Raw genomic sequence first — 17278 nt, 5'->3', positions numbered from 1 at the left:
TTTTTTTACACTAATTTTTTGTCATTTTTTCTCTTATTAACAGTAAGCCTTTTTCTGTGGCTTAATTGTGTTTTAATGTTCTAGATTATAATTTTACAAATGTGTTAGGATAGGTAAGTGACTGAGGCTAGGGTGTGTTTCGACTTACACCAAAATTTGGGTTACATAACTGTTGTAGGAACGGAACTGTGCCGTAACCCGAGGACCCCCTTTATATATTTGTTATTTTTTTTTTAATTAGGTGCAAGTATATATTACATTTTTGTTCTTTAAATATTGTTCTTCTGAAAAACCTGTTTTTTTGGTTAATTATTGATTGATACATTGCCAAGAACCACTACATGGTGAAAGGTGCTATATAAAAAAACAGAAATATTGAATTGTTTTATTCTATCTTTATATTTCTTTGTGTTGTCTTCCTGTTTACTTTGTAAGTCTCTCTTTGATGTCGATTATTTTAGAAAGGCCCTATATAAAATAAAGACTAAGCTGCTTATCTTTGTAGTATGTGTGTGTCCCTCGTTAACTTCTCAGCAAAGATTCAACAGAAAAGGGCAAGCTTCTGATGCCTGCACTGTCATTCCTGGATGGGTCTCTGCTCTTTGTTTCCATGTTCAGGCACATGGTGCCACTTTCAGGAGGACAGAGGCAGCCCAGGGTCACAGACGAGTTCAGGTGGGTGTCTTTGGCATTAGTGGCCGACGGTGCACATGAAAGGTCCCGTGTTGTGTAAAGAAGTGGGTTGTAGGCATCTTCATGTCCAGTAAGATGCAGTTCAGGGCATCTGACTTTTTCCTCACGGCCCTCAAGTTCTTCCCACAGTCTGATCTGAAGTGCTTCCATTGGTCTCCACTGCATTTGTTCGTAGCCACATTCGACCGAATTCGTCGGTGTCACTTCCCCAAAGTGATACCAGCAGAGACCACTTTCCATGTTTGATTTTGGTAAAGGAAAACAAAGTGCTTGATGAAACTGGGCTTGCTCTTCTGGATGACTGTAGTGAGGAGTGTTCACCCTAGAAAAGATGGGACTGAGCACTTTCAGAGCCGCCATTTCCTTCTGTCTGAATTCTCTTTCCAACATGACATCATTGAGCTCTTTGTCTGCAAATGCTCGTCTCTTCCTCATCCTTTCACTGAGTGCAGGAAATGGAGTAGTCCAGTAGGGGTCCTCTCTGAGGGGAGGCTTATACCCTAAAAAAAGAAATGCAGGAAAAATTGATTATTAACCAAATCTATTCTAGTAGCCTTTAAAGCAATACCTGTATTTTTTTTATAAATGTAACAAAATTGGTTTGTTTGTGGCATTCATGGCGATTAACATTGCTGCCTCACATCCAGCCTTCTTGGTTAGAACCCTACACAGGATTGTTGTTTTTTGTGCAGTGTGCAAGGTCTCCCCAAGTCTACGTGGAATTTTTTCACAGCCCCTAAGAGGTCCAAAAGTACTGAGTGTGAGTACACTAGAGTAATTGTGGGCAGTGCAGGTTGGGCGTTCAATGATAATTATATCTCAAAACTTTGTTATTAACATTGTCTGTTTGACATTGGAAATAAATGATTAATGGTGTTATCATTCCCTCAACTCCATTAAGTTTAATTATGACTTTGACCATCTTTGTAGCTTATATGCTTGATGTTTTGCTTAAATGGTGGTCATTTGTAAATTGGATTTCATGTGATAGACAGAGACATGAAACATGATAGATAGATAGATAGATAGTGCAGGAACCCACGGATTGAGAAACACCAACAACCACCCGGTGCAGTGTGATTTCTTCTTGCTTATGTCTCCCACGTACCTCCAACAAACAAGTGATGCAACATGATACTATGATATATACCTAGGCACCACTTAACATCCATTCAGCCACATATATGTCTGTAGTGCCATAAGGTTATATAGAGTTCAGAAATCCTGATTGGAGAATGAGATGTAATAAGAGATAGAACTTTACTTGTCCCCAGGGGGAAGTTTGGTTTTTAACAGAATATCTTTAAATAAATGTATACATAAATATGCAAATAAATAAATAATACACACAAACACAATGGTCTGAAAGACACCAGAATGTCTAAAAAGCAAGAAAATTACAAAGAAAGAAAACTTCTGACTTGGTTGTCACAGTCCCAGTGAGGTGCTGTACAGATGTACTGCTGTTGCTATAAAAGACCCCGTCATGTTTCTTTACACCAGCGTTTCTCAACCTTCATGTATTTGCGACCCGAGTTTTCATAACAGTTTTAATCTCGCCCCCTAACATTTTTTTGAAATGTAGTTGCATATTTTATTATACCTACTTAACTATTATTGACATTTATCTAACTCTATATTTATTGTTCTAGTATCAGAATGTAGTTTAAGTTAATTTGTTTTGGTTTCAACAGATGTTTTTTTCATATTTTTGATTCTTGTTTGCTTTTTTTTACTTCTTCGCTTCTTTTGTTACTTCGCGCCCCTAGGGCGGCCCGCCCCACAGGTTGAGAACTAATGCTTTACACACTTCTGCTGAATGATTCGTTGCCTGAAAGTCTTCAAGGTTGGTGTGTCAGACAGAGGATGTGCAGCATTGTTCATAATGGCACTCAGTTTTGTTTTAATTCACCCCTTTGCAAACACCTTTAGGTGGTCCTGAGTGTGTCCTAAAACTGAGCCTGCCCTTATAATCAGCTTGTTGATTTAGTGGGCCACTCTTGAAGTGATGTTGCCAGACCACCACACCACACCGTCACAGAGCTGTAAAATATGTGAAGGATGTTACTTGAACACAGTCTCCTAAGGAAGTAGAACCTGCTCTGCCCTTTCTTAGACAGTTCCTTTGTGTTCCAGGACCAGTCCAGCCTATCATTAATATGGACCCCCAACAAGTAGTTATAGGAGTGGACCACTTCTGCATCCACTCCCTGAATTGAGACCTGACATACAGGCTCTTTGGTGCAGCAAAAGTCAAAAACCATTTCCTTGGATTTCTGATGATAAAATGTAGATAATTCTCAATACAGTACACCAACATACAAAGTTCTCATTATGACTAATTAAGATTTAATTTGCACCTGTCTCAATAAAATATTTCAAAAAAAGCAAGTGAAGGTCTGAGAAATGTACAGTATACCTGCTATGTTCCAAACAGCACGTGGATGATGATCTCAGAAGAAAGCAGAATTTTTTGAAATGAAACGTTTGGTGGAAAGACAGCACTAACAAGCCATAGAATGAAATGGCTGGTTTCATCAAGTGCTAAATGTGTGAAAATGCTGGCCCTCCGGGACTGTGGGGGTCAGTTGCAGTGTGCAATCACCTATGGATGACCCAGTGCTGATCTGGTCATGGTACATAATAATGTTAATGAGACTAACTTTGTTTCCTCCAGGTGCACCGGTTTCCTCACACAGCCCAAAGACATGTAGGTCAGGTGCATTGGCGACTCTAAATTGCCCCTAGTGTGTGCTTGGTGTGTGTGTGTGTGTCCTGCGGTGGGCTGACGCCCTGCCAGGGGTTTGTTCCTGCCTTGTGCCCTGTGTTGGCTGGGATTGTCTCCAGCAGACCCCCACGACCCTGTGTTAGTATATAGCAGGTTGGATAATGGATGGATGGATACTAACTTTGGTGTTTAGCATGGTTGCAGTGTGCCCCAGTAACAGCAGAGCAAGTACAGTTGCAGAGTTGGAGATGGAGAAGAGGAACAAAGTTGCATACTAAGTTAGACAACATTTTGAGCAGATCTAATAGACTTGATGGGTATTTTTAGAAAATGAAATCCACACGTCTGTACAGGACATGAAAAGGCACAAATATGCCTTTAAAAAATACTGAAACTTCATTGTATGCTTTTATTTGGACGTATAGCATGATACTGAATACAATATATTTAACTCAATGCCATTGAAAAAGAGATGTGATGCATGGAAATTGTATATTGCACCTTCTGGACCCAATGGAAGCAGAAGTGGAGGAGAGAATAAAAGCAAAACTGATGGGCATTATGAGCAATGCTGCACATCCTGTAGGTGATACACCATTATTAAGGACTTTTAGACAAAGTTTGTAAAGAAATACAATATATGCTCCTTGACAAATATGGCAAAACACCTTTATAGTAACTCACTTAGACTGTTTAATTCAGATGTGCATGGGACAAATAAAGTGCTATCTATCTATCTATCTATCTATCTATCTATCTATCTATCTATCTATCTATCTATCTATCTATCTATCTATCTATCTATCTATCTATCTATCTATCTATCTATCTATCTATCTATCAGGGTTTGACTACTGTTTAAAGAAGAAAGGAAAGAATTAAAACAAAAGTTAATTAAAATCAGGGTAACACAATATGTTCCATTATTATTAGTATTTGGTTAATAATGGAGAAAGTGACTGGAATGAAAATCATCAGGTACTGCAGCCCTCCAGGTTATGATGTCTCTTAATGGTGGATAAGTGCTGTAAACTGTGTTGTGAGATTTTTCAGGTAAGAAAGACCTACGTTTCGAGGACGAGTTGTTCACTGTACTCTGTATTTGACAATAATGGTGTTATGGTGCATACAGTGCATATGCCATATATGGTACACAACAGTGCATACAGGCTTGGGCAAATTTTTGGTAGATGAAATTTAATATAAGAAATTGAAGAGTATTACAAGTAGAAGGTAAAAATGTTTGGTTTGAATACACAATGGGAGGTCTTAAAATTGAAAGTACACCTAATTTAGGAGTTGTAGTGGACTCTACACTATCATCTGCCTGCCAGCGTTCAGAAGCCATTAAGATGGCAAACAGAGTGTCAGGTTATATAGCACCCTGATGTGTGGAGTACAAGTCCAAGGAGGTTATGATGAAGCTTCATAACATACTAGTAAGGCCTCATCTGGAGTATTGTGTGCAGTGTTGGTCTCCATATTGCAAAAAGACATAGCAGCACTAGAAATCAGTCCATAGGAGAGTGACCAGGCTCATTTCAGTGCTACAAGTGATGAGTTATGAGGAATCATTAAAAGAGCTGAGCTTTTTCAGTTTAAGTGAAAGGAGAAGTGTTTAAAATTATGAAGGGAATTAGTCCAGTGGATCCAGACGGTGACTTTAAAGTGACGTCATCAAGAACATGGGGACACAGTTAGTGTAAAACGTTTTAAGGGTAAACTGCGCAAATAATAAGAAAGTTTTCTTCACACATAGACCTACTGCATAAACATATGGAATAAGTGACCAAGTGGTGTGATAGACAATAGGACTTTAGGGACCTTCAAAACTCAACTTGATGTTATTTTGGAAGAATTAAGTGAATAGAACTGGCGAACCATTTTAAATATGCCCAGTCTGATGTTTTCATACCAAACATTTAACTTTGTATGTGTTTTTAAAAGTAGAAGCCAATCTAAAAATCATCATGAGTTCATTCAAACTCCTACACCATAGCTGATTAGCTCAGTCTGAAGGTGAACCATCTGCTCCTTCACTCTCTTTTGAAGTAGACATGTTTTGTATTTTTTATTTCTAAACTCAATTTTTTCTTTCCTTATTACAGTATTAGCTCCTGAGTTTTAACCATCACCAGCATGTGTAAAGCACAAAATAATCTGACCTTCCAGGATCCTCTTTGCTAGCAGGCTGGGGGAGCGTGGATATCGTGGACACTGGACTCTCCTCTGGGCGGTGGACCCACTCGCATCTTTCTTCACCTTAACAGAAAGCAAAATAGGTGAGTTTATAAAAGGCTGCTGTTAAGTTGAGAAGTTTTAAGTCATATTTATAAATCAACATGAGATAATGTAAGACAATACAAATCACAGAAAAGCTAGTTGCTCCAAATCAGGTGGCTCAACACCTGTCCTGACTAAATGAACAAATGATGGAAAAGGAGCAATGGAAAATTAGCTTCAGATTACATGGAATTATGGGTAAAATGGTGATTGGTACAACAGTCACATCACCACAAATTTATGCTCTGTGCCCAGCTCAGGAGCTCTCCCTGCTCATTTGGCATGGTCTGCCTGTGCCCAACTGCGGTGTCCCAGAGCATTCAGAAAATCTGATTGGTGATTCTTTATTGGCTCACTGTATGCACAAGTATGTCCTATGATGAATTGCTTTATCATCCCTAGTTTGTATTGCCAGGATAGACACTGGCCTCCAATGACCCTGGGTTCAAATGTATGCATTCAGAAAATTCATGGATATGATGTTATTGGTATATGGTTACTTTAGTACATTTGTAATAAAAATATATGGTGACATGTGCTGCATGTGTATGAGAATTGAGCATATTTCATTTATTGACAGACTACATTTATATAGTGCTTTTTAATGTGTATGTCTGCCTGTCCATCTGTCTGTTTTATATATTGTGCCTATTTTCTATTTATATGCAGGATATACATGAACATTGCTCTTTAAAACTATCAATCCATGACTGTCTGGCTTTTTGTCTGTCCGTCTTCTGTTCATCTATCCTACATACAGTTGTGCTTGAAAGTTTGTGAACCCTTTAGATTTTCTATATTTCTGCATAAATATGACCTAAAACATCATCAGATTTTCACTCAAGTCCTAAAAGTAGATAAAGAGAAACCAGTTAAACAAACGAGACAAAAATATTATACTGGGTCATTTATTTATTGAGGAAAATGATTGAATATTACATATTTGTGAGTTAGCAGTATGTGAACCTCAGGATTAGCAGTTAGTTTGAAGGTGAAATTCGAGTCCGGTGTTTTCAATCAATGGGATGCCAATCAGGTGAGAGTGGGCACCCTGTGTTATTTAAAGAACAGGATCTATCAAAGTCTGCTCTTCACAGCACATGTTTGTGGAAGTGTATCATGGCACAAACAAAGGAGATTTCTGAGGACCTCACAAAAAGAGTTGTTGATGCTCATCAGGCTGGAAAAGGTTACAAAACCATCTCTAAAGAGTTTGGACTCCACCAATCCACAGTCAGACAGGTTGTGTACAAATGGAGGAAATTCAAGACCATTGTTACCCTCCCCAGGAGTGGTCGACCAACAAAGATCACTCTAAGAGCAAGGCATGTGATAGTCGGCGAGGTCACAAAGGACCCCAGGGTAACTTCTAAGAAACTGAAGGCCTCTCTCACATTGGCTAATGTTCGTGTTCATGAGTCCACCATCAGGAGAACACTGAACAACAATGGTGTGCATGGCAGGGTTGCAAGGAGAAAACCACTGCTCTCCAAAGAAAACATTGCTGATGTCTGCAGTTTGCTAAAGATCACGTGGACAAACCAGAAGGCTATTGGAAGAATGTTTTGTGGACGGATGAGACCAAAATAGAACTTTTTGGTTTAAATGAAAAGCGTTATGTTTGGAGAAAGGAAAACACTGCATTCCAGCATAAGAACCTTATCCCATCTGTGAAACATGGTGGTGGTAGTATCATGGTTTGGGCCTGTTTTGCTGCATCTGGGCCAGGATGGCTTGCCTTCATTGATGGGACAATGAATTCTGAATTATATCAGAGAATTCTAAAGGAAAATGTCAGGACATCTGTCCATGAACTGAATCTCAAGAGAAGGTGGGTCATGCAGCAAGACAACGACCCTAAGCACACAAGTCGTTCTACCAAAGAATGGTTAAAGGAGAATAAAGTTAATGTTTTGGAATGGCCAAGTCAAAGTCCTGACCTTCATCCAATGGAAATGTTGTGGAAGGTCCTGAAGGAGCAGTTCATGTGAGGAAACCCACCAACATCCCAGAGTTGAAGCTGTTCTGTACGGAGGAATGGGTGATAATTCCTCCAAGTCGGTGTGCAGGAATGATCAGAAGTTACCGGAAACATTTAGTTGCAGTTATTGGGGGGTCACAGCAGATACTGAAAGCAAAGGTTCACATACTTTTGCCACTCACAAATACAGTGTATTATGTAATATTCGATCATTTTCCTTAATAAATAAATGACCAAGTATAATATTTTTATCTCATTTGTTTAACTGGTTTCTCTTTATCTACCTTTAGGACTTGAGTGAAAATCTGATGATGTTTTAGGTCATATTTATGCAGAAATATAGAACATTCTAAAGGGTTCACAAACTTTCAAGCACAACTATAGTACATTTAATTTCTTTAAGTTTTATAAAGTGATTTTCATTTGTACCTATTCTTATACAGTATAGTAATACAGTTTATTCATTCCTATCCATATGTTTTATATAGAATTTTTCACGTCTATTTTTCTCTTTATTATAAAGTGCTTTAATTTTTCATTTTCTTATTCTACATAGTGCATTTTCTTCTAGTCACTAGAAGCAGTGTTAATATCTTTTTATCTATTCTTTTACATGTATTTAGCACCTCTTATTTCTATCTAAATGTTAATTTTATATAGCAATTGCCATCAATTTATATAGTGTTTTCCATTTTCCATCTAGCAATTTTATTTAGTGCCTTTCATTTCCTTATATTTGTTAAAATAACAGTGTACATGTTGTAGACTAAGCCCCGGACACAGACATGCAGACTTGTTGTAATCACCATCACACGTTTATTACCACTAATATTTACAGTTATTAAAGTGCACACAACCCTCCTCCCCCAAAGTCCAGGCCTTTCTCACACTGCCTTTTCTCCTTCGGACCGCCTCCACTCTCCTCTCCAAGCTCTCGTCCTCTCCTCACCCGACTCCAGCCTTGAATGAAGGGAGGTGGCCCCTTTTATATCCTCCCGGATGTGCCCCCAGTGTGGCAGAAGTGCCGGCTGTATCCCCGGAAGCACTCTGGGTGTCCCTGATCCTCTGCCCCCCAGCACTTCCTGGTGTGGCAGAAGTGTTGAGGTCCATGGCTCTCCAGGCATTGGGGAGCCCCCTGGTGGTGACCACGGGCCCCTACAGGGTTGAGCTTCAAAGCTCTGTGCCCGTAACCCCCAAAGCAACCAGGCAGTCCCCTCGTGGTCTTGAGGAGGCGCAAGCCCTCCTCCAGTCCTCCTGGGCATCCCGGCTGGGTACCACCTCCAGCCACGTGCCACAATGTCTATCTATTCTTAGAGTATATAGCATATAGCGCCTTTCACTTATCTCTAAATGTTAGTTATGTGCATCCAAGGACCATCTCTGGTGCTTTGTCGAGGTATGAGATGAGAAGGGGTGCTATCGCTAACTGACTTCTCTCCTTTTCTCCAAGCAGCAACAAGAAACTACCCAATGAGGGCACCTAGCTCCGCCCTTCCCATCTGCCAACTATTAAGACCCATTGCTCCCTTAAGGCAGAGTCATTTGGCTGATGGACTGCCAATGATACGGAGCTCCTAAAAGTATTGACTACAGCAATCTTTTGAGATTTACTTTTTGCTTCAGGCCTGATGCCAAAACATTCATAACTTTCATTTACTTCTCTTATATATTAAATGGGATGACCCGGTTGCCATCCCAAATATTCATCAAGCTATCTGTCATTCCTACAACCAGCCACAATATGCATATAGTATCTTTAATTTATCTCTAAATGTTAGTTTTATATAGTAGTTTTCATGTCTATTTTTCTTTTACATAGTGCCCCTAATTTTCCATGCTTCTACTTATTTTATACAGTCCCTTTCATTTATTTATATTAGTTTTGTAGAGCACTGCTTGTGTCTATCTATTATTATATATGTATATACTGCCTTAAATTGATCTCTAAATGTTAGTTTTATATAGCAACCTTCATGTCTGCATGTCTTTCTGTCTGTGTCTATATTTTATACAGTGCTTTTCATTTCTTTCTACATGTTAGGTTTATTTAAAAAGGTTCATGTCTATTATTATTATAAAGTACTAGCCGTGGTACTTGTCAAACATGGGTGATAGAATAATTTAAACATTTTTGCAACTTCCTGTCTGGTTTTAAACTTGCTGTCTTTGAAGGTGACTTTCTCATTGTGCCTCCCACGCCTTTACTCCTCATCAGGCATCTGTCACTCGCACTTCCTTCTTCGTCGTGTCACCAAAGCCAAACTCACCAGTCAGAGTGCTCTAAGGGACTAGACACACCGACTTTAGTGTTTTATTATGATAGATAGATAGATAGATAGATATGAAAGGCACTAAATGATAGATAGATAGATAGATCATTTCCCGAGCAGCACTTGACACTAACGCTGTTGGCACTTTTACAGCCAAAGTAATCCTCGAGTCTAACACTTACACGAGACGCATCTATACAGTTGACTGAGTGATGCTTGGGACTAACGCTTTTAGGAGTGTTTTTACAGCCCGAGTGGCTGTATTGCTAAGGAAGTTAACAGGCGCATTGGCAACTTCTACTGGACTGCATGCTAAAAATGAAGATAAGCAAAAATCTACATATAGTAATTGCACAGGATAGGGATTCACAAAATTGATATTGAATCGTAAAAAAGAAAACAATTAATTGGAAAATCTATATTTTTACCCAGGTATATTTATGTATCTTGCCACAGCATTAGTAAGATGCATTTTTGCATCACAGATAATTTGCACATTAGTACAGTGGAAATGCTTTCTATTAACATAAGCAAATTCATTCTCTTGAAGGTGTCTTTATAGCAATGTGTGCGTAGTCGATCACTCCTATCACATTTGGAAAAATGGACATTACTGTGAATTCTGATTTGAGGTTTGCCCATTCAAGCACAGTGTAAGAAAATATATATCTGGATAACAAACCAATAATACTTTCCCATAGAGCTGGCATGGTGCGACTCAATGATGACTGAGAAAGATAGATAGATTTTCTTATAAAGTGCCTTTCATTTCTATTAGTTTTATTTAGCGAGATGTCTCTTTCTATTATACAATGCATTTTGTAGTTATCTTCAATGTCTTTTATATCTATAGTGTATTTTATCTATATATCATAGATCACCTTACATTGATATCTGTAATGTATTTTATTCTTATACCAATGGTGCCTTTCTTATGTATATGTATAAGTATTAAAAATATTACCGACAAAATATTAAAAGCTAGGCATGCCTAATATCCCCTTGAGTTTTAGAAGATAATTAAAATATAATTCATTATGCAATTACATTAATCATTAAGGTCGGTGCCTACTGTAGCTGTGTAATTTGATCAATATAAAAAGATAAACTTTACAAAAAATCTGATTTTCTGAGTATCCTAATCCCAAAGGGCAAAGATTAAAAGATTCAAATCTCTCCATCAGCCATATGTGAATAACGATTAAAAATAAGTCATTTGAAGCAGTAACAGCCATTAGCAACACTAATAATGCATTGGCTGCATTTTAAAATCAGTTTAATTGTATCTTGATAAAAAGTATCAATTTCTATCAAAAATATGCAACTGCCTAGGTGTGTCCAAACGACACTGTAACTCAAAGTGTTTTACAAGATGCCAAAGAAATAGCTGCAAGAAAAGAAAAACAAATTGAATAATAATGAATAAGTAACAAAAAAATACTCATTTATATAAAAGAGATATATGATTAGTAGAAAAACTAAGCAAAAATGAAAAAAGCCAAAGTGAGTCTGTTGATACGGTCAGATGGCCCATTTAAATAAATGTATATTCATTATCTTATTAGTAATACGTAAAGTTTGTATGTCTATTTACCTGTGAACCTCTCATAGCGCTCTGAGCCTGAAATCAGTAAAGTGTGCCATACAAAAATAAACGGAATTAAACTGAATAATTGCCCCTTTTATTTATTAAATTTACTTTAAAAAAGAACCATTGTATTTCCTATACTAAAATAGTCAAACAGACTATGCACTAGGACACCATAACTGAGCTAAGTGAGTTTTTAGCACTAGACCAAGTGGTGATCCTCAGTGGACAAATTCAGATTAAAGCCAAACGCATGTGCCTTTTGCACTGAGCTGCCAACATGGCAGTCACTCCCGCTTGATGTTTTCAAAGCCTACATATTAAGCACACTCAAAAAAAAAATAATTCTTTGGGTTTGTAGCCATTACACAACTACAGTAACTTAAATTGCCTTTAATCAAAGTTTGTGCATGTTTAGGCCTTGCATATTCTTTTCTAGTACAATTGAATTAAATCCTCTGGGTGTCACAGTTAGATTAATGCAGAAACTGTGTAACTGAATTCCATTGCTTTAATTAACAGTACCAATCACAGAAATAATTTCTTACCATTACCCAGTTACCTTAGGTTGACTTAGCTTAGTATGTTTTCAAGCTTCATTCTCTATGGTTTTAAGCATAAATTCAAAAAACTTATAGAAGGTGAGAGGGAGTGAAATGGAGAGCTTTGTTGATTTTCTATATATATATAATTCAACATATATATGCACAATTTTTTTTACAACCAAAATATGGTAAACAAAAATACAGACCTTTTACTATCCATCCATCCATCATCCAGTCCATTATATCCTAACTACAGGGTCACAGGGGTCTGCTGGAGCCAATCCCAGCCAACACAGGGTGCAAGGCAGGAAACAAACCCCGGGCAGGGTGCCAACCCGCTGCAGGGCACACGCGCCCACACACCAAGCACAATTTAGGATCGCCAATGCACCTAACCTGCATGTCTTTGGACTGTGAGAGGAAACCCACGCAGACATGGGGAGAACATGCAAACTCCATGCAGGGAGGACCCAGGAAGCGAACCCACAGTCTCCTTACTGCAAGGCAGCAGTGCTACCACTGTCCCACCATGCCGCCTAGACCCTTTTACTAATTAACCCAAAATATAACAAAACAAGTGTAACCACCAGTGTGGAAATATACAAAAAATATAAAAGTACAATAAATTCTCCCAGCCTAAAATGCCAAATTGAGCACTGTAAAGTCTTAAAGCAAAATCCCCAAGTCGGGCTGTAATGTCTATTTAGTAAATAGATACCCACTTGAACAGACAGGCTGAGCAATCTGGCCGATGCAGTGGTTCTCAACCTGTGGGGCACGAAGTAACAAAAAGGGGGGCGTGAAGATGTGAAAAAAAGAAAACAAGAATCAAAAATAAGAAAAAAATATCTGTTGAAACCAAAACAAATGAACTTAAACTACATTCTGATACTAGAACAGTAAATAGAGTTAGATAAATGTTGATAAAAGTTAAGTAGGTATAATAAAATATGCATCTACATTTCAAAAAAATGTTGGGGGGGTGCGAATAAAACTGTTATGAAAACTCAGGTCGCAAATACTTAAAGGTTGAGAATGGCTGGGCTGATGTTTTTCGAGAAATCTTTCCATCTTCCTACCTTATCTATGAAAAGGGGAAGATTTCCAGAAACAGCCAGCCCGTTCAATCAGGTATTCATCTACTAAATGGACATTATGACCCGACTTGGGGATTTACTTTAAGATTTTAAGCACATGGTCATATTTTAGATCAAACTAACCTCTTATAGCGATAGTAAAAATGTGCATACGATTTTGAGTATAAAAAGGTGCTAATTTTGAATAAGATAAAATAAGTGAATATTAGTTACAGTCACTTAAACGGATTATACCTCTGTTTACAAGAAAATTTTCCGATGTATTAATTTCAATGTCGTTTATATGTTGTCATGTGATACTTAAGAGATGTGTGGCAATATAATTCAGAAAAACTAATTAACGGGGATGTTTAATTTAAGTTACTTTAACTTAAAAATAGTTCCGGCTTTGTTGGCATTACTTTCCTAGTTATCTTGACTAAAATTTCTTAGATGTCACGCTAATACAATTAACTTGCGTTGAAGCAAAGCAATCAGGATATTTTCATTTTAACCCGTCTCAAGTACTGCTCACTTCTTAATGTTATTCTTACTTACAATTTACACTTTTTGAATCTTCATAACATGGTATTCTTAATTTCCCTTTATACCATTGAATTACGTTGATTTACATTAAAATAATCAAGCTTTGTATACGTTAATATGCCATATTTTTTGCATAAAGTTTTTGCATAAAGCCACGCCCTTTTATTGACAACACGTTTCATAGGACCCCATCCCACACACACACACCTTATAGGGTTGGAAAGTTAAAGACTTTTAATAATTTAATTTTATTTTAGAGAGGAGTTATGATTACCATTCCCCCCAAACACACAAACATGCACGCTACATGCTGCCCACCCTTCATCAGAAAAGCACCGTTTTCTTTGTTTCCAATACAACATTACGTTAAGATTACACGAAACGTGTGATAAACCGCAACAGAACTTGAGGTAACGGGAGTGTCATAAGTGTTTTAAAGTATACAGAGGTGATGATGTGATAAGAAAAGCAGACTTAAAATTATCTTGGAAACCTTTTCATTATCAACGGAGTTAAATAAGTACAGTGAAAGGGGACCTGACTTGCAATACTGGGTCTCAAGTAACTGAATTTAGAGAAATGTCATACCGCACAATTTAATAAAATAAAACGGTATTGATATGTGAAATAAGTGATTAAGTTGGATTGATTGAAGAAGTATATATTTATATATATTCTCACCTAAAAAAAGTTTAATGAGCATATGTAATTTAAGTTTATTGAAAGGGTACAATTATGCACAAAAGACATTCATTTAAAACTACACAGATGAATTGTGTTAAACCACATGATTCAATTACATTTGTTTGACTTTTTTGAGTGAACAGCTACGAATTACCAGCAGACATGTTCATTCTAACTTAAATTATAAACATCCTCATTATTATTGTTTTCATTGTAGACGGTTACTCTTAAGGTTTATTTATTTTTCCACGTATCGTTTCCAATATGTCGCACGTCGAGTCCGTATAGATGAATATCTACAATCTGGACATTTCAGAGCTTGTGTTTGGGTAGTACGACTATGCAAGAAAGAAAGAAAGAAAGAAAGAAAGAAAAATAAATAAGTAAATTGCTGATTTTTGCACATTCGATCAACATGTTTGGCATAGATGATTTCAATTTTATCCAACAGTTTATATTTAATGAACTTGTGGGCAAGCGGGGTTAAATCGGCACACTTGTTTATATTAGAACTATAATTGATTTAAATAGAAATATGTGGCATGTTTTATTTTGTTGATTCAACAAATATTTTTTGAATGATAATGAAGGGCTTCGTTTCAATTAGAGCCTTTAGCGAATGGATATGATTGTGTATAATGTACAGCAATTTCATAACAACATGTACCGCGTGAAAGGCAGGAAACTGTCAACTGCAGCGGCCGCGAATGAATGGATGTATTTATTAAAATAAAAATAAAAAGCTCAGTGTTTTACATAACTTATCCTTATACGCCCTCCAAATTGGTGGGACATTGTGGTGGATCAGCGGGGACTGATCCACTGACTTTTTTGACAAGTTGTCGAGAATCGACGCCAGTGCAGCCATAGTCGCCACCGCCTATCAATTGCGGACCCCTTAAACAATCAAACCTGCACGTCTTTGTGCGATGCCGAAGAGAACCTGCGAAATTATGTTGGTTACATATAGGCTACTCCACTCCGAGTGATCAATCCGGGAACCCAAATCACTGGAATCGTATGGTAGTAGCATTATCCCTTCTTCATTTGAAACGTACTTATATTTTTGAACTGGCAATATTGAAACAATTAATAGACAGATATTGTTAGATTTTATTACTGTATATTAATCAGTTTCGAACTCCTTGGGTTTCCTGTCAGTTTAAACGGATCAGTGCCTTTAGTACTTTGTAATTGAATAAATCTGTGAACTTGTTACAGCGCTCTGAGCATCCGCTCGCTGAATGGCGCTATAAAAATAAACTGCACTGAGTTGAATTTAATATTTCTCAATCGACACCAGCCAGAACAGCCGGAGGCTGGCCGAATGGATTTGACAGCGTCAAAGAGCGGAGGTACTGTATAATAATCAATTAATCCACCAATGTATTGTACCACTTTAATTCTGCCTCATGTTTGCAAAGGTGAAGACAAACCCAGTGATACTGAACACATAACAGGAACCAGCCCCTGATGTGCGCTATATAGTTCATCGTCGATCTCACTCACACACACCTTCACCCGGGATTAATTTAAATCGCCAGTCAAACTAATGCATGTGTTTTGGGATGTGTGAAGACAACTTGTGGAAACTCCATTCGGTGAAAGTGTTGTAAAGCGCCCTATGGGAAGGAAACGACAAAAATAAGAAAACGGTTACCCATGGAATAAGAGGGGCCTCACCTCAGTTGCCTGTTGTCTCCTGAGGGCCACCTGAGCAGCCATCACACGCTGCCTCTCCACCACCAGCAAGCAGTTGGCACACTGACAGTCCCGCCAGCGGCAGAACCTCTTGTGTCCTTTGAGACAGGACACCACTCCGTGGTTCCGGCAGCGAGCACACTTTGGGCTGCGGCCCAGTCTACGCTGCTCGGGTTCGGGCTTGACACTGTCCTCTGAGGCTGAACCATCACCCTCACCTTCGCCCTCCCCGCTAGGCAGAATGCCATCCAGACTCTCCACGTCGATCTCCTCTTCATCTCCGAAAAGATTCGTGAGCGTCTCGAGATCGGGGCTCGCTTTGAGACTTGTGGACATCTATGATCGAGAGGTTTCCCCAAATGAGCATGGAACAGAAAAAAGAAAAGCGAAGATTCCCGAGCAAGCTGTATGTGGCAACCTGTCTCGCATGGGCATCATTTGCCGGGTCTCATACAGCACTTGACTTGTAACAGCACATCCAAAAAGTGAAAGAGAAGAGAAAGTCACTGAGGTGATCTTTAAAGTGTCACGCACCTCATCTTGCCTGGTTAACCGACTCCGGCAATCACTCCGTCAGATACCTGACGCTGCTAAATTTATCTCTCCTCTGCATCACCGCCGCTAATGAGTTCCCATTCCGGTTTGGGCTGCGGACTCGCACTCGTCACTCGCTCTGGAAGTAAGCTCGTAACCCTTTGAGCCCCGGAGCGACGCGTGCGCGTGCGTCAGTACAAGCTCTGTGTGCTTTACATTCCCAGTTTTTTTCTTTAGAAATCCACACGTCTAATAAATGTAAATCTCCATTTAATTTAATATCCAAAAAAAACATATTAAGATCTAAAAAGCAGTTGCGTAACGCATTTTAATGAAAACGTGCAGCATCACCTGCAGATCGAATACATTTTTGTGTATGCTTGAGAATTACTTACAAACGCTTTGAAATCACTTCAGTTCTTTCTTTTTTCATTTTTATTCATGTATTTATTTGTTAACCCATGTTTTCGGGGATCTGAAGCTTAAATTGTATGGGGGCCTCCAGGGCCGGATTTAGACTTGATAAGGCCCTAAGCTATTTGAGACGTGCGGCATTGGGACAAATAATGCTGTAGTATATTTAAGTATATATGACAATTGCTCACTCGGAAAATTTGTTTTGGGGGCCCCCAAGAAGGCGGGGGCCCTA

At 38.4% G+C, this 17278-nt stretch overlaps 1 protein-coding gene across 1 annotated transcript; it reads right to left on the bottom strand.

Moving 5' to 3' along the window:
• Positions 1-206: 206 nt before the first annotated feature.
• On the bottom strand, positions 207-16687 carry LOC120514626 (doublesex- and mab-3-related transcription factor 2-like). The gene is made up of 3 exons (XM_039735121.1): positions 16078-16687; positions 5587-5683; positions 207-1193 (listed from the first exon to the last, which is right to left on the bottom strand). Exons 1-3 carry the CDS (start codon positions 16429-16431, stop codon positions 523-525), a joined length of 1122 nt encoding a protein of 373 aa, XP_039591055.1. The 5' UTR covers positions 16432-16687; the 3' UTR covers positions 207-522.
• Between the last annotated feature and the right edge of the window lie 591 nt (positions 16688-17278).

The sequence above is a fragment of the Polypterus senegalus genome, chromosome 14, assembly GCF_016835505.1.
Source record: "Polypterus senegalus isolate Bchr_013 chromosome 14, ASM1683550v1, whole genome shotgun sequence".
NCBI classification, from domain to species: Eukaryota; Metazoa; Chordata; class Cladistia; order Polypteriformes; family Polypteridae; genus Polypterus; species Polypterus senegalus.
The sequence above is the reverse complement of the archived record's forward strand: the minus strand, read 5'-3'. Positions and strand labels throughout refer to the sequence as shown.